Source organism: Canis aureus, chromosome 15, assembly GCF_053574225.1.
Source record: "Canis aureus isolate CA01 chromosome 15, VMU_Caureus_v.1.0, whole genome shotgun sequence".
In the NCBI taxonomy this organism is placed as follows: domain Eukaryota; kingdom Metazoa; phylum Chordata; class Mammalia; order Carnivora; family Canidae; genus Canis; species Canis aureus.
In genome coordinates, this window is record NC_135625.1 from 53,756,908 (window position 1) to 53,774,900 (window position 17,993).

The 17,993-nt window shown below is 58.3% G+C and overlaps 1 protein-coding gene across 1 annotated transcript; it reads right to left on the reverse strand.

Moving 5' to 3' along the window:
* Positions 1-226: 226 nt before the first annotated feature.
* NPC1L1 (NPC1 like intracellular cholesterol transporter 1) lies at positions 227-17,547 on the reverse strand. Its single transcript, XM_077849929.1, has 20 exons — positions 17,479-17,547; positions 16,639-16,694; positions 14,351-15,876; positions 12,246-12,346; positions 11,728-11,900; positions 11,430-11,558; positions 11,012-11,194; positions 10,566-10,680; positions 10,354-10,481; positions 9,871-10,008; positions 9,406-9,495; positions 3,810-4,000; positions 3,536-3,660; positions 2,892-3,018; positions 2,722-2,777; positions 1,908-2,058; positions 1,589-1,820; positions 1,403-1,516; positions 1,163-1,325; positions 227-734 (listed from the first exon to the last, which is right to left on the reverse strand). Exons 2-20 carry the CDS (start codon positions 16,690-16,692, stop codon positions 553-555), a joined length of 3,978 nt encoding a protein of 1,325 aa, XP_077706055.1. The 5' UTR covers positions 16,693-16,694; positions 17,479-17,547; the 3' UTR covers positions 227-552.
* Positions 17,548-17,993: the final 446 nt, after the last annotated feature.

A 17,993-nucleotide genomic window follows, 5' to 3' on the forward strand; every position in this document is an offset into this window, starting at 1 on the left:
CATACAAAAGAAAAAGAAGACAAACTAGATTTTCAGAGATTTGGGAATTCCACATAAGTGATTATGGAGCTACAGTAGAAAAGTAGTTGGGAACAATGTGCCAACCAGCAGGGGAAGGACAGAAATGCTGTGTCCACTCACACAGTGGGATACAGTGGGGCCGTCGCGGCGACTGGGCGAGGTCTACAGGGACCCAGGTGAATGAATCTAACGTGTGTGGCATTCATCAAGTGATACCATTTATGAAACTTTTCAAAATGTGAAATACTACTATATATTGTTTACATATAGATACAGGGAATTTAGGTTTAAAAACTTGCACGAGGAAGACACGCCAACTCCCAAGAGACAGGTCAGGAACAGATCACATTCACACTGCCATGTGCCGCCTTCAGCATAATCGTGTCCTCATGGATGCACCCTGGTGGATGCAGAATGTCCCAGCACAGGCACTCCCACGGAGACAGCCTCTCCCAGACCCTGAGTGGGAGGATGGGTCAAGGGGCCCCCGGGGCCCAGGGCTGGTGAGCCAGCATAGGGGCTCCGGCTTCATCAGAGGTCCGGTCCACTGCGGGGCAGAGAACTGTCGCCCACTACACCGTTGGCGGGATGTTGGAAGCCGTAGTTGACATAGGTGCTGCTGGCCGTGGATGTTGGGACCAGGTGGGCAGGGGCCCCGATGGCCTCTTCTGTCTTCTTCTGGTCCAGCACGAGAGCTGCATTGATATCAGGCCCTGCAGGAGAACAACCACAGAGGACCCCAGTCAGGGAGGCCTGCGCTGAGCAGGAGGGTCCTCCCTGCCCTGGTCTGTCAACGGAATGAGGGACCGCTTCTCTCAGCAAGGAGGGCCTGCCGGGTGCTGCCACAGGATATTCTGGAAGAAAGGAGAGAGGAGATCTCAGGCAGCACGGGATCTGATCTGGAAACAGAGGGGCAGGGGTGGTGGTGGAAGGGAATAGGAAGGGAGGACCCACTGTATCGGAGAGGCTGGCTGCAGGGCAGGGCGCCTGCTGACCTGGGATGGCTGGGTGCAGAGGTACAGGGGTACAGGGGGCAGGGCTGCTATGTGAACGGGCCCTGCTGGGCTGGGACCACTGGGTGCAGGAGTGCGGCGGTGCGGGAGGCCCTGGCCGGTGGGCACTCAGGCACCCGGCCTCTCACCGAGGTAGCTGAGGACCACTGGCAGGAAGACCAGGCCATGCAGCAGACCCAGCACGGTGATGAGGAGGTTGAGGCGGAAGAAGAAGATCTGGATGAGCTGCGCCTTGGCCAGGCCCAGGACGAGGATGCCCGGCAGGTTGGTCATGGCCACGCCAGCAAACACCTGCAGGGTCACAGGTGGATGTGAGGCCGGGCGCAGGGTAGCAAGCAGGGGGCACGGGGGCCGGCGGGCGTACTCACCGCGCTGCCCATGGAGATGGTGGCCTCCTTGGCCCTCTCCAGCCGGGTGGGCCGGGTGCTGACTGCAAAGGAGCGGGTGATGTGGGACACGAACTCCACGGAGATGCCCACCGCCTGGGGCAGAGAGGGGCATTAGGCGAGCAAGAGTGGGGGTGCGGGGTCTCTGCAAGGCGGAGGGCAGCTTACCGTGACCAGGTTGATGAGCGACACGGCATTGTAACTGATGCCCCACAGGGCCATGAAGCCCACGGTGTCCACGAGGATCATGACGATGGAGAACAGGTTGAGGAGGCCGGAGCGTAGGTCCATGCCCAGCAGCAGGCAGCAGACTACGAAGGTGGGCAGCAGGCAGATGGCGAGCATGAAGAGGCCCTCGGGGACCACGCTCAGGTACTGCTCGTAGAACACGTTGGTGATCCTGCGGGGCGGAGCGCCGTCAGCCCTGCGGCATGTGGTGGCCCCCTTCTAGGGGATTCTCCCTGCCCCCGCCGCCGCTGGGACTCACGTGTAGGGGAAGACCTCGAAGGCCGGGTCGGTGCCCGGCACCTGCCGCAGCTGGGCCGTGATGTTGGCCGCCAGCGCCCGTGACACCCGCAGGGCCTCAGTGTAATCCTCCGAGTTCCGCAGCGGCTTGTGGTAGGCCATGAACCGGGAGGCTACGCCAGCCGGGGGTGGAGGAAGGGCAAGGTCAGGGCCCCGCTGTGGGCGCCCTCACACCCTGGGGCATACCTGCTGCCATCAGGGCTCGGCAGCCCCTGCAGTGGTATAGTCTTATATCATGAGCAAGGGGCGCAGAGCTGGGGGCTCGCCCACAGCTCTACAGTGGCTCCTACTCCCACCCCCACCCTCATCCCACCTTGAGCCTCCACTCCTCCTGCCGCTGATGGCTGCACCTAAAGACAACTCCCAGATAAAGCTAAATGCTGCGCTCTAGGCTTTCAAAACATGCATCATATTTTTCAAATTAATTCAATTAGTCTTCCCATGTGCATCTTCCCGAGGGGAGATCCAGAAGCGGGGCAGGGTGACCTCAGGCAGGGGCAATAGTCATCCATGTAGCCAGCTGCCACATGGTGAGCAATTGGTGAATGTGAGAAAGAGGCGTGAGTGACTCCTCAGGGCGGCACCACCCCTGGAAGAGTCTGGGAATGTCTCCCTGACTGAGGATTTGGGGAGGGGGTTGCTGCATAACACACCTCTGAGGACAGGGCAGGTGGGAGTACCCCCTGAAGAAGGAAGGGGAGAAGCTTGCAGATTGAGAGGTTCTCCCCTGGGGCTGCTGGTGACCCCTCAGGGCTGCTGGTTCAGGCCATGCTTACCTAAAACCTGGCCATCAGATCCCAAATGCACGGAGGTGTTGTACGCTGCCAGCCCACTGCAAGGAGGCCAGTGCAAAAGCTTCATCAGAGACCACAGCCATCCTCGCGATGGTCTGCGCTCCGCACTCCAGCACCCAAGTGGCTGTGCTCCCCACCCACCCCAGGCTTACCCTTTGGGACACTTGATGTTGGGCGGGTCACTCAGGAACCAGGGAAGGTACTTGTGGAACTGGTCCACGGATGGCCGGACAGGGCCCAGTGTGAAGTTCACGCAGTTCTTCAAGCAGGCTAGGGAGTCTGCAAAGAGAGGGGGGGCTCCAGGCAGTGCCACCCCCAGGGCCGGCACTGCTGCTCTCTAGCCCCTTCCACTCCATTCCCATCCGGGTCCCCAGGCACTTCCACCACTGAAACGTGTGGCAGGTGTGCTCTGGAGGTGTTTGCACTTGTCTCTGTAGGAGGACTCCCCCTCTTGGTCATGGAAACTGCCAGCAACTATGGCAGATGAGGAAGCAACGTGGGGGGGTGGCAAAGAAACGACCCCCTTGGGCCTTCCCACTACACCTACAAATGCAGCTATGGGGGGGCCAGAGCCACAGGCTGAGCTCAGCTCTCCCCACCACCACCCATGAGCGTCAGCAAGCCAAGATCACAGCTCAGGGGGTGGGACCCCATACATGTGCTCCCAGCCTGTGCCTGCACCCTCACTGCCCTGTGAGATCACGGGAGGAACGAAGAGGGCTAGCCATGCCCCTGCCTCCTGCCTCAGCTTCCCCAAGCTGTGGTAGGTGGGAGCTCCCAGAGGCCCGGCACTCACTGACAGTCGAAGGGCAGAATTTGTCCTTATTAGCACCAAAGGCATAAAGGCGGCAGCAGGAGGACGGGGTCAGCCAGTCGATGAAGTCATCCACCCAGGAGGAGGCAGGGATGGCCAGGTAAGACCTGAGGGGCAGGGGAGAGGAGGCTGGGGATGGGGGCACCGAACCAGGTGGCCTACCCCCCAAGCCCATGACAGGAGGAGGGCAGCTGGGTAGAGTCGAGCCAGCCAGGAAGGGGGGCTGGGGGCACACAGGGCTGGGCCGGGCACTTACTCCTCGGGGAACTCGGTGGCGTACTGGATCTTCTGGGTTAAGGAGTAACTGTCGCACCCGGCACTGGAGCACACAGCATTCATGCCCGCCTCGCTGGAGAAGTTGTAGCCTCCCGTGGTGACAAAGTAGACGGGAGCCCCCACCTCAAAGTAGCGGTTCAGGAAGAAGAAATAGTCCAGCAGGTATGAGTCCTGGAACAAGAGGCAGTCACTGAGGTTGGGGCCGGACTCCTCCTGAGGGGCTCACCCTCGCTTGTGCTCACAGGGGTGCACATTCACGGAGCTGCACACACACTCATGGATGTGCACATACACGGAGGTGCATACGCACTCATGGGGGTGCACCCTCAGAGATGCATGCATACTCATGAGGGTGCACGCACACCTACAGAGGTGCACACTCAGTCACAGAGATGCACACATGCTCATGGAGGTGCACATATGGTCCTGGGGGTGCACAGTCACAGAGGACACACAGAGGTGTACACTCACCCATGGAGGTGCGCACACACTCACCGAGGTACACACCCACAGACGTGCATACACACAGAGGTGCACACACGAGGTGCACGCTCACTCACGGAGGTGCACCCACACCCACGGAGCTGCACACTCACAGAGATGCACACACATTCATGGAGGTGCACACTCACAGATGTACACACACACCCACAGAGGTGTGCATTCACAGAGGTGGATGCACACCCACAGAGGTGCACAATGACAGAGGTGCACACACACAAAGTTACATGCACATTCACAGAGATGCACACACAGAAGTGCACAATCACAGAAGTACATGCACAGGCTCACAGAAGTGCTCAGAGGTACACACATCCTGGTGTGATAACAGGTACACCCACAGAGCACATGTGTGTAGGTATAAGCACAGAACACCAGGTTCCAACATGCATGAACATTCTCTCTCTCTCTTACACACACACACACATTCATGTACATGTAACGTTGCCCCTTCCCATTATCCCCATTTTGCTGCCGCGACAGCCTAACAAGCTGGTGTGTGACCAAAGCCCACACGCATGCCCACGTGTAAACACCCACGTGCACACCACACCCTCGAGGCTGTGTATCAGGCAGTTGCATGATCTGTTCGCTTCTCCTAAAACATACAGCCTGGGAGTGGTGTGAGAGAAAGTGGAGTCGAAGGTACCAGGAATCCATCCCCCACCTGGACACCACTCTGCTGGCAGCACCTGTCTGAGAGAGACGGTGTGCAGCCACAGGTTCTGCCGAGGGCTCGCAGCTCCCAGGGAAAAGTCTGGAAGCAAATTGTGCTCGACGTCACCTGCCTTCAGCTCTCAGCATTGCAGCAGCTACCTGGCCACACACAGGCACTTTGCACCCAGCTTGAGGGGTCCAGCATGGAACACGAGAACCCCAAGCCCCTAAAAGATCGCGGATTTGCATTCTGATAGCTGACCGCTGCTCCAGCCTCACTGGTACAGTCGGGCTGCTGCCATAAGCTCCCTGGCCTCAGCCTGGCACATCTGCTGAGAGCTTTAAGTGACCAGTGACCAGTTTATTAATTTTTCTCTTTGTGTTTTCCCTTTTTCCCCTTTTGGCAGCCAGATGTTTCAGGAATGGGACATTCAAAGGCAATCACAAATACAAGAGAAGTTACCTCCCATTACCAGGGAGAGGCTTGGGCTCAGAAATGACCTGGTAAGACTATCCTTCTATACCCCAGGCTAATCTCCAGGACAGAAACACCAGCAACAGTCACTTTTTATAAAAAAGCATATCTCAGGGAAGGGGGAGAATCCGATCTTTAGAATCACCATATAAGACTTAACTGTGGGCAGCCCCGATGGCCCAGCGGTTTGTTGCTGCCTTCAGCCCAGGGTATGATCCTGGAGACCCGGGATCGAGTCCCACATCAGGCTCCCTGCATGGAGCCTGCTTCTCCCTCTGCTTGTGTCTCTGCCTCTCTCTCTCTCTCTCTGTCTTGAATATATAAATAAAATCTTTAAAAAAAAAGACTCAACTGTCCATTTTTCAACAAACATCATAGACACACAATCAGGAAAGTAGGGCCCATACCTAGGAACCAACATTTATCAACAGATGACCTCCTCAAGAAAGACCACATGGTGGACGCATCAGACGGAAACTTTAAAATGCCTGTTTTAGGGATGCTCGAAAAGCTAAAATAAGATTCGGACAAAACCAAGAAAAGAAAAGTGTGAACAAAATGGAATGATGAACAAATAGAAAATATGAAACAGAACCCAGAAGGAAATTTTGGAGCTGAAAAGTACAAGGACTACATGAAAAATTCTGGCCGTAGGTTACATGACATTCTGTACATGAAACTCCAAAAGTCTACCCCAAGCCCCTTAAAACTAGTAAATAAATTCAGCAAGGTTGCAAGTTACAAGATCAATGCACAGAAATCAGTGGTCTTTTTTTTTTTTTTGGTCTTTTTATACATGAATCGTGAATAACCCAAAGAGGGAACTAGGGAATGTCCAGTGACAGCAGCATAAAATAATAAAGTACTTAGAAATTAATGTCACCCAAGGGGTGAAAGACCTGCACTCTGTCAACCAGGCAGCATTGCCGAAAGAAATTAAAGACACAGATAAGTGGGAAGACATCTGCATTTATGGGCTGGAAGACTGAATATCGTACAGGCTGCTAGAAAGTCTCCAGATTCAGTGCAATCCTGTTAAGATCCCAATGGCGTTTCTTGCAGATATAGAAAAATCCATCTTAAAATTCACAAGGGACTCCAAATAGCCAAAACATTCTTTTTTTTTTAAGATTTTATTTATCTATTCATGAAAGACAGAGGAAGAGAGGCAGAGACACAGGCAGAGGAAGAAGCAGGCTCCATGTAGGGAGCCCGATGTGGGACTCGATCCCATGACCCCGGGATCAGGACCTGGGCTGAAGGAGGCGCTAAACCGCTGAGCCACCCAGGAATCCCCAAAACATTCTTTAAAAGAAGAATAAGGGGCAGCCTGAGTGGCTCAGTGGTTTATTACTGCCTTCAGCCCGGGGCCTGCTTCTCCCTCTGCCTGTGTCTTTGCCTCTCTCTCTCTCTCTCTCATGAATAAATAAATAAAATCTTTAAATAAATAAATAAATAAATAAATAAATAAATAAATAAATAAATAAATTTGGAGGACTCAGGGGGGGGCCTCGGTGGCTCAGTCCATTAAGCATCCAACTCCTGTTTTTTTTGTTCTTTTTTTTCAATCTTTTTTTTTAAGATTTATTTATTTATTCATGATAGACACAGAGAGGGAGAGAGAGAGGCAGAGACACAGGCAGAGGGAGAAGCAGGTTCCACGCAGGGAGCCCAACATGGGACTCAATCCGGGTCTCCAGGATCGCGGCCTGGGTCAAAGGCAGGCGCCAAACCGCTGAGCCACCCAGGGATCCCCAGCCACCCAGGGATCCCCACCAACTCCTGGTTTTGATTCAGCTCATAATATCAGGGCTGAGAGATTAAGTCCAACACCGCACTCCGCACTCAGTGCGGAGCCAGCTTAGGGTATTTCCCTCTACCCCTCCCCTGCTCTTGCACACATGCTTGCTCTATCTCTATCTCTTTATCTCTCTCAAACAAAATAAATCTTTAAAAAAACAATTGGAGGACTCACATTTCCTGATTTCAAAACTTACCACTAAAAGACCTGCACTAGGCTGGGCTCCTCGCTGAGTATGGAGCCTACAAAAGAAAGAAAGAAAGAAAGAAAGAAAGAAAGAAAGAAAGAAAGAAAGAAAGAAAGAAAGAAAGAAAGAAAGAAAAAGAAAGAAAGAAAGAAAGAAAGAAAGAAGAAAGAAAGAGAGAGAGAAAGAGAGAAGAAAGAAAGAAAGAAAAAGAAAGAAAGAAAGAAAGAAAGAAAGAAAGAAAGAAAGAAAGAAAGAGAGAAAGAAGAAAGAAGAGGAAGGAAGGAAGGAACAAAGAAAAAAGAAAGAGAAAGGAAGAAAGAAAAAAATACATGACTATGTACAAACATTAACTCAAAGTGGATCCAACACTGAAGAGCTGAATTTGTGAAACCCTTAGAGGAAAATGGGAAAAACTTCAGGATACTGGATTTGGTAATTATTTCTTGAATGACACCAAAAGCTCAGTTAACAAAAAGAAAAATAGGCAAATTGGACTTTTTGAAAAATAAAAATTTTTGAAGACTATTTTTAAGTCATTGCCACACCCAATATGGGGCCTGAACTCATGACCCCAAGATCAAGAGTCACACGCTATGGGGCACCTGGGTGGCTGAGTCAGTTAAGCATCTGCCTTCAGTTCAGGTCACGATCTCAGAGTCCTGGAATCAAGTCCCACATCAGGCTCCCTGCTCAGCAGGGAGTCTGCTTCTCCCTCTGCCTCTGCCCCTCCCCCTGCTTGTGCTCTTGCTCTCTATCAAATAAATAAACAATATCTTAAAAAAAAAAAAGGACACGCAACCAATAGAAATGCAGAAAACATTTGCATCATGTACCTGATAAGGGATTAATACCCAGAATATCTAGAGAATTCCCAAAATTCACAAAGAAACCAAACCACAACAAACAAGTTGTTTCAGAAATAAGCAAAAGACTTGACCAGCCCTTTCTTCAAAGACCCACCAACGGGTAGTGAGCACATGGCAAGATGCTCAGCATTGCCACTTATCAGGCAAAGCAGGTCAAAACTGCACGGAGATGCCCCTTCACACCTGTGGGGATGGCTGCCATCGAAACAGAGAAAGAAAAAAAAGCCAGAAACAAGTGTTGATGTGGAGACACCAGAGCCCTGGTGCACTTCTGCAGGGAATGCGAAATAGAACAGCTTCAGGGCAAGCAGTCTGGTGGCTCCTCAAAACAATTAAAATTAGAATCATCCTGTAATCCAGCAGTTCTACCTCTGGGAACACACCCAAAGGAAGCAGGTTTGAGAAGAAGTCGCTGTGCATCCACGTTCAAGGCAGCCTCATTCCCAACCTCTCAGAAAAAGGGAACCCCAGTCCGCAGCAGGCAAGCAATGTGTAAACCAGATGGGGTGTGTGTGCGTGTGCTCGCGTAGTATGAACCCCTCGGCCTGGAGGGACCCGGCACAGGTGATGCTGAGCAGACGACCGCACACAGGACACACAGTGTGGGGCTCCAGTGCTGGGTGTCGAGGGGAGCAGGGGTGTTCTGGCAGGTGGGGTACCCTCACCTCCACCCTCCTCCGATACTACGGGTGCCCGGACCCCTCACAGCCGTCTTCCACCCACGAGGCTCTCAGACCCCTGGCGCCCCTGACCCTGCTGGGGGGCCTGGGCCCCGACGCCGGCGCTGCAGAGCGCAGGCCTGAGGACGCGGCGTGCCCAGTTCCGGGCAGGCCCAGGGCCGCTCACTCCGCCTGCACGCCCAGCTCCCCAGCTCCCCGGCCAGCCCAGAGCTGCGTGCCCGCTCCCCACGCCCCCCCGCCCCCGCCCCCAGGCCCGCGGCCCGCGGCCACCCCTGCGCCTGGTCCTTCCGCGCGGAGTCCGCTGCTGTCCCCGGTTCTCGCGGCCCGGCCCTGCCCCGCGCGGGGTCGCTGACCCTCCCGGACCCAGGGGAGCACGGCCAGCGAGCCGAGGTGGTGGGGTGCGCCTCACCTTGGGCAGGGCCAGCTCCTGATCCAATCCCACGCGGATGTGGCACATGAAGTAGAGGCCCACCCCGAAGAGGCCGGTGAACAGCAGCAGCTGAGGAGGGCGGGGCAGGGTCACTAAGGCGCCCGCCGCCCGTTGGGGGGGAGGCTGAGCAGACCCTCCCACCCCCGCCCCGCCCCTGCCCTGCCTCCGCCCGCCGCGCCACCGCCCCCCCCCCGCGCCCCCAGCCCCACCTGCCACGCAGCCCACTCCCGCAGCCCCACTAGCCCCACACACACCCCAGCCCCACCCACCCCGGCCTCCAGCCCCACTCACCACCAACCCACACCCCCAGGCCCACCCACCCCGGCCTCCAGCCCCACTCACCACCAACCCACACCCCCAGGCCCACCCACCGCGGCCCCCAGCCCCACTCACCACCAACCCACACCCCCAGCCCCACCCACCGCGGCCCCCAGCCCCACTCACCACCACCGCCCGTGTCACCCGGTGCAGCAGGACTGGGACGTAGAACTTGCGGAAGACTCGGAGCAGGAGTCCCTCGCTCTGGCCGGGTGCGGGCAGCTTCGGGGCGCTCACGCAGCAGCAGACGTCCAAGCGGGAGGCCTGGGGGGAGGCAGCCCCTGCAGGTGGTCCCCAAGCAGCCCCCGCAGGGACGCGCCGGGTGCTGCGCTGTTTGGGTTTCTTTTCTCTCTTGATCCAACACCTCTAAACTTTGCGCTGTCGCACAAATGACAGCCCCCTGCCAACATCTCTCTTACATTTTTCCTTGACCTTTTTGCACTTCGCAGGTTTGTTTATATTCCCATAAATCACCAAGACACAATGACTTTTCTACGTGGCCCACAGGCATGCTGCCCCTGCACCCAGCCGCGCTCTCTGAGCCTGCTCCAGGACATAAAGCCCCCCCGCCCCAGGAGGTGAGGCCTGGGGTCCCTGCCCCCCCCCTACCTCCTGCCTCCTGCTGTCCAGAGATAGCAGAGCCACAAAGGCTGACACCTGCAGCAGGAAGTCCAGGACGATGGCAAAGCCCGAGATCAGGGCAAAGGTCTTCACAGCGGGCATAGGGGTCAGGGCCCCTGGGGGGCGCAGGGGTGAGAATCAGGGCCTGGCGGGAAGGGGGCCACCCACAGGCAGTGCCCCCACCTTCCACCCCGGCTCACCTAGAAAGAAGCAGATGGCCTCAGACAGGCTGCAGAGCAACATGCTAGGGGCCACACTGCCCAGCGCTCGGCCGATGTGGGCCTCCCGCGGCTCTCCCGGCCTCCGGGGCAGCCTCTGCAGGAGGTCAGGGACAGCATGCAGAGCCAGCCAGGAGCAGGGAGCGGGGAGCGGGCACGCGCTCCCACTCTCCCATCAGGAGCAGATCCCCCCACAAAGCCTCTGCTCTCCGCCTTGTCCACTTTGTGGGGTCTGGCCCAGAGACACGCTTGGTGCATTTTGGGGTGTCCGTAGCAGGCTTGTTCGGACATATCCCTGGGTCCCTCAATGGCCACCAACGGGAGAGGCTAGATCAGCCTGGACTGTGGGGCGGGGCGGGCCCGGAGGAGGAGGTGTGGCAACTCACTGCAGGGCGGCACCTGGGCTGGGAGGAAAGCCCCCCTCTCACCTGGTACTCCAGAACAAAGATGAAGATGTTGTCAGCGCCCACGGCCAGCACCAGGAAAGGCACCACCTGAAGGATCACCAGGGAGGACGGCACGCCGAGGTAGGAGAAGAAGCCCATGGCCGCTGTCACTGCTCCCAGCACCACCGCCACCCCGCCCAGGCCCAGCGTGACCTTGGAGTCCACCTGCAAAGGGACCAGGCTCAGCCTCCTGGCTACGGAAGGGCGGGCAAGCTCGGCGCCTACAGGTCAGCTCTACAGGTGGGGGCATTCTACAAGTGAGCTCTGCGCCTGCTCCAGGGGGGCTTCTCTGAGAGCAGGCTGCTTCCAGGAAGCATAACCCCTTGGGAAGCCACTGAGGGGAGGGTTCCGGATGTCCTGCCAGGCCAGGCCGCCCCCCTGTGCCTCTGGCGGTTCTCACCGGCACCCGGCGCCAGCTGGAGTAGCTGCCCAGCGCCAGGGAGATGTACAGGAAGATGATGATGTAGCTGACTCCGAAGATGGGGAGGTCCTCCGCCGTCGTGCGGTTAATCTCGTCCTCCAGGGAGCGCTGCGGACACACGACCCCCAGCCCCGCTGACCCACAGGCTCCCAGAGCCCCTGCAGAGACTGCAGAGTCCCGTACTCCCAGACAGGCGGGCCCAGGGCTGCTCAGGAAGAGGGAGGCCCGCCGGGGACACGGGCACCCACTCTGCAGAGCCAGGGACCCCAAAGCCTACCTCAGCCATGAATGTGACCTGGAAAGTGCCAGCTGTCCGCCGCTGGAAGGCTTTCATCTCCTCCAAGAAGGCTGCCTCCCAGAGCTTAGCCTGGGCCAGCCGGGGGTCCCCAGGGGCATAGTTGTTGAGGGAGAAGGTCATAATCAGGGCCTCCGCCTCAGAGTAGTCCTTCCCTGGGATGAGAAATGCTCAGCCACCCTCCTTCCTTGCCCCTGCTCCCCTTCCTCTCCAGCCTCACTCCTGCTCCCCTCCCCAACCTTCCATATTTAAGTCCTTGTCCAACGCTCCACCCAATTTCCCTCTTTCAGCCAAGGGCAAGACTTGTGAACCCAAGCACAGACCAGAGGACCTGGGCAGGCTGGGAGAACCTGGAGGACGTGCCAGGTCTGCGGCCCCGTGCCCCTCCCAAGCCTGGCCACCCCCAGGCAGCAAGAATCCATCACTATTCCCTCCTTCCTGCCCACTGCCCTTGCCCCATCTCACCCCCTCGCTGGCCTCCCTGGGGCCACCCGGCTTACCTTTGTAGCCACCCACGGCAAGGAAGGGGAAGACAGGGCCCCCGTAGTCAGCCATGCAGCTCAGGGCTAGGGCTGTGCCATCCTTGAAGGTGAGTGGGGCGCTGGGGGGAGAAGGAAGGACTGTTCCTGGCCCTGTGCCCGCTGCCAGCACCAGCACCTGACCCCTCGGTCAGAACCATTTCTCCCAACAAGATTTCCTGAGTCCCAACCCACAGTGAACCGGAGCTCTCCTCTCCTACCTGCCTGAGGCTGAGGGCTCTGGGCTGCATCCCAGACAAGGAGGTGGGTGAGCATCACACACACATGCACACACATGGCCCCTGGACTCCTCCTACAGGGTGGCTGCGCGGGCCTCGAGCTGCTCAGTCTCCTCCCCCACCAGCCTGGACCCCTGCAGGCCCTGAGTTCAGATGCTCCTGCCCTGCAGGCAGATGAGCAGCCCTGCCACCTTGGGAACATCTCTACCGAGCCTTCCTGCCTTCCTGCCAGCACGTATTGGGCTCCTGGACGAAGCGCTCTTTATTATTTTTTTAATGTTTTTTTTTAAGATTTATTTATTTATTTATGGTAGACAGAGGGAGAGAAAAAGAGAGGCAGAGACACAGGCAGAGGGAGAAGCAGGCTCCATGCCAGGACCCCGACGTGGGACTCGATCCCAGGACTCCAGGATCGAGCCCTGGGCCAAAGGCAGGCACCAAACCGCTGAGCCACCTAGGGATCCCCCGAAGTGCTCTTTATGAGTGAGAACACCGCTCACCAGCTGTCCTAAGCGCCCTCGTTGCTGTGTGACCTTGAGCTGCTCACCACCCCTGGGCCCCAGTTTTCCTGTCTCTGGAATGGGGATAACCAGACCACCCAAGAGTTGTGAGCATCCAAAATCAAAATAAAGCCAGCATGAGGATGGGACTTGTGGCCAGAGCTTCCTCCCTGACCCACCACCTCTCAGGGCCAACAGGGGCCAAGACACAGACTCTGGGAAGTGGCCCAAACGTGGGCTTCCCCAAGGGGTGGAGCCCTGGGTCTCCCATTTAATCCCATGGTTCTCATTGTGGCGTCAGAGCCTAGGAGTCCTGGACACCCTTTCCAGGGGCATCAAGGACAAGACTATTTTCATAATAATACTGAGATGCTGTTTGCCTTTTCCCCCTTGTTTGCCCTCACGTATAAGGGGCACAGACAGTTCACCCACGTGGTTTCAGATTCCATGTTGCAACTAACACCTAGTTAAAAACCACCTGCTGACTTGGGTGAGGTATGGTAGGTGACTCCCAAGGACGTGCAAAGGCTGTCACGGCGTGGCTCCCTCGTCTGGCCACACAGGTGCAGAGCCAGGTGTTCTCACTGTACTACAACCAACAGGCCACATGCAGATGCTGGAATCCAGCTGCCTTCTACTAAGCAGGATACTGTACTACCTCTGTTGATGTGTAACAGGCTTACTCTTGTCATTTTTAAAGAATTAATACATATTCTTTCATTTCTCAGCTTCGCTTTCTCATGGGGTAGATGTCAGCAGAAAGAACCTCTGCCCAGGCCAGGGCTCTCTGGGGACTCAGGTCCTGTGTCAGAGTGTGAGCAGGCCCAAGACCAGATGTCAAGGACCTCCGCCCACTGCAGCCTCAGAGAGCCCGGGCCACTGCCTGCCCACCTGCTGCCCTCAGGGCGCGGGGCTCCAGAGCCCTCCCTCCCAGCCCTGAGGCCTCGTTAGCGTCCTGGGTACACCATGGCACAGTGCAGGCAGCCAGGCATGTGGCTACCGCCTGATAGGGGGACCCTGCCCTGATCCCAGGGCACCTCACGGGCCCCCAAGCGGAGGCATGCACGTGTGGGTCCGTCGCACAGCTCTGTGACACACAAAGCAAGAATGGGCAAGGATGCCACTGCTATGGCCGGGCAGAGCCAGAACTGGAGAGGCCACGATGGCCCTGGGCAAATCTGCAACAGCGGGTAGGAAGCCCTGAGGGAGTGGGGCTTAGAGGGGGGCAGGGAGAGAAAGGGTGTGTCGCAGCCCCTGAGACCGACATACGACATGCGGAGCCAGGCAGGACCACGGGACCTGGCTGCACATGGCAGCCCTGGCTGCAGCTGACGGCGGGGGGACTCACTTAGCACAGTAGAGAAAGTGGTCCCTCCAGTCCACCTGGGAGGTCTGGCCCGTCAGCGTCTGGTTGGCCGTGAGCAGCAGGTGCGTGCGGTTGCTCTGGAAATACTGCAGGAGGCTGTTGATGCAGCAGTCGGAGAGGCTGGCATTGTGAGGGTTGAGGGGCGCGAAGCAGATGTCCTGCAGCGAGATGTGGCGCTGCTCCTCGGGCGACCACACCTGGAGGTGCCGCAGCGTCTCCTGCAGCTCCAGCAGCTCCAGCAGGAGGTCAGAGGCTAGGACCCCACTGAAGTTCTTGGGCCCCAGGAGCAGGGAGTCGTAGTGGTAGCTGGGCCGGTTGGGAGCCGTCAAGATCACCTGGTTGGTTCGGAGGAAGGGGCCAAAATGCTGGTCGTGGAAAGCCTTCTCGCTCCGGGCTTGGCTGCTGGGGGCCGACCACAGCTCCACTGGGTCCGTGGTCAGTTCCACAAAGGCCAGGCCTCCTGACAAGGCCAATACCACGGCGATGGACACCAACAGGATGGTCAGCGGCCATGAGGCCACCCATGTGCCCCAGTTCTGGAAGCACTGGCTAAGGATGACGTTGGTGGAGAGGCTGAGTTTGTCAGACAGGCTCATGCCTGCCTTGGGGTCTGGCGTCTTGTCCTTGCCACAGGAGGAGGCCAGGCGGGTACCCACCAGGAAGGTGGTAAGCAGGGCAAAAGCAGAGCAGAGGATGATGACAAGGGCCAGCCCACCTTCCAGCCCGCCCAGGTAGAAGGTGGAGTCCAGTGCCTGGGGCTGGGGGATGGTGGGGCAGGACGCAGCACAGTCCTGGCAGGAGCAGGCCACCGTGCCATTGCCCTGGGACTCGTTGCAGGGCCTGATCTCCCCGGTCAGAGCCTGCATCCCACTCCCTAGGGCCTGGCCGGGCTCCATCAGGTGGAAGGTGATGTCCAGGGGAGCCAGGCCATTCGAAGTGTCCCCCTGGAAATTGAGCCAGCGCTGAGCATTGCAGAGGGTGGAGCCGTAAACGCCACACATGGTGCCCACGGCCAGCGTGGCAGCCGCAGGGATGCGCACCCGGCTGCAAGAGTCGTAGGTCTGCTGGGCAAAGGTGTCCTGGTAGAAGGCCTCATAGGCCACCACAGCCTGGGGCCGGCCACCCCCGCCCCCAGCCACGCGGGTCACGTTGATGAAGAGACTTTGGTTGGGGCTGCAGGTGTTTTGGCAGTGCAGGTTCACAAAGTTGTCGGAGCAGGTGGGGCAGCGGGTGAGGAGGGCCTTGGTGACCGCCAGGCTCGTCTCCAGGGACAGCAGCTGCTTGGGGGAGCAGCAGGCATAGGTGGTGGTGCCCGTGTAGAGGCGGGGGCAGATGCGCTGTAGGAGGGTCAGGTGCTCACCAGTGACACGGGGGGCGGGCGTGTTGGACAGGCAGGACACATTAGACAGAGGCGCCAGTCCCCCAGACAGCTCTGGGTTCTTCCCACACTCGTCGTAGAAAGCGCAGTAGCCAGGCTGGTGGATGGGTGTGTACAGCTCACTCTGGGCCTGCGGGGCGGGATGACATCACTGCAGGCCCCGGCGCCAGGCAGCGCTTCGGGAGCCTCTGGGCAGTGGGGGCAGGTGCAGGGTGCCCAGCGGGAGGCCCCGGCAGGGGCAGGGTGTCTCCACGGTATCTGGGGGCCATGGGTGACAGGCACCGCCAGGCCTTCATCCTGAGGAAGGGGGTCACTGAAGAGGGGGAGGGGGCCGGACGGTCACATCGGACGATAAGGGGACAGGTGGGGAGAGTGGGATGGGCTGGAGGCGGCTCTGTAGTCCTGCTGAGACACGGTGGCCCGGGCCAGGCTGGGAACTGAGTCCAGGTGGCCCTGTGCCCTTGGGGCGGTGTTGCTTCGAAGGTGGCTGCCATTGCCCGAGCTGCAGCCCACACCCGGGGGCCCAGGGCCCCTCTCAGATGTTCTGTGCAGAGCTTTCCCTGCTCTCATCTGCTTGGGGCAGAAAGCCTTCACCCATCCTCCCAGACTTGGGAGTCACAGAGCAACCTGAGGTAAGAGCCCCCAGAGCTCCCCCAGGAACTAAAGGCTCACCAGGTGATCCCCCCGAGCCCACCCCAATAGCCTTCCAGGACTGGACCCTCCCTGACCCCTCTGCTGGCCACCTCAGGCCAGGACGCCCACGGCGCACCGGTGATGGGAGGCACTCCGTCATCCCCAGGCCCCAACTCTTGGGTCCACCTAAGCCATGACCTGGGGATGTGGGCCACCCAGGACCCCGCCCCGCACCCCTTTCGGGAGCACCGAGACTCACCACGTGCAGGAGCAGTGCCCATAGCAGCCAGCCCCTCAGGCCAGTGTCCGCCATCCCTGTGCAGGGAAGGGGTCCGAGGGCAGTGGGCCCAGGCCACAGGGACAGCCGGGGACAGCTAAGCTCTGGCTCTTGGGGACACAGAGTGCGTGCCTAGGCAGCTCATGTACTTAAACTGGGGGTGCGCAGCAAGGCAGCCTCCCCATGAGGGACAGCCTGGCCTGACTTGTCTGGGACCAATGGGGCTGAGCCCCACACCTCCCGTGGCTGCCAGCTAGTTAATGATCCACCTTCTCTGTCCTGGCTTTGTCTCACCCTCTTGATGAGCCTCCTGGTGACATTGTCCTGGCTTTGTCTCACCCTCTCAATGAGCCTCCTGGTGACATGCGGTGGGGGAGGGGTCTCCCCTTCACCTACTTCCTGAATCGAGAACTGGCCCTCCACGCCCCCACGCTCCCACCCCGCCCAAGTGCAGACCGCCCAGCCTCAGAGCCCCTCTGTGCCTGGCCCCCTCCTGGGACCAGGCCAGCTCCTGGGACACACCTTGCACTGCCAACCTTAGCAACTGTTGTTAATTAATATTAACAGCCTGATAACAGAGGGGGTAGTTAGAGGTGGAGTGACCAGTGACAATCATCCTCCTCTGGGTGGAGGGGGAAGTTCAGTTTCCCAAGGCCTGACAGTGCACAGAGATCCCAGATGCAAAAGCCTCCTCCGCCTGCCCGGCTCCTCTGCCCCGTCCCCCTCCCTCCTGTCCCTGGGCCAGGCCTGTCCCCGCCAACCCTGCAGGAGCACAGTGTCCCGGGGAGCCCCACGCAAACAACACAGGTGCACCGTACTCACCTTCTGCTCCCTCCCTCGGGCTCTCCCTATCACCAGGTGGACCAGACCTTGGCCCCCACGGCAAGGCTGAGCTGATAAGCGAGTCTGTGCGAGCACCTCCTGTGTGGCCGCCTACTGGAGACAGCTGCAGGAAGAGCGTGCTATCTGCCGTGTGGACCCTAGCCTGACTCAGAGGAACCACCCCAGATGTGCCAGGGAAGACAGAAGCCGAGAGGGGCTCAGGCCCACCCCTAAGCCCTGAGTGAGCTGCAGGTGGGGACAAGAGTCAAGGGCCCAGGGCTGTCACGTGTGCAGTGGCCACTGTCCAGTCCCCTGCCCCTGTCCACCTGGCTGGCCAATGCTGAGACGCCAGCCCCCATTTGGGATTCCTGCCTCTGCTCCTGGGTGTCTGCCCCCATAACAGAGCCTGAGTCAAAGATTTCACTGCAAACAGTTTATCACAGGGTGGCCCCAGATGTACCAGCAGGGGCACGGGACGGCCAGGGAATGGAAGGAAGACTGTGTGGTCTCCAGGG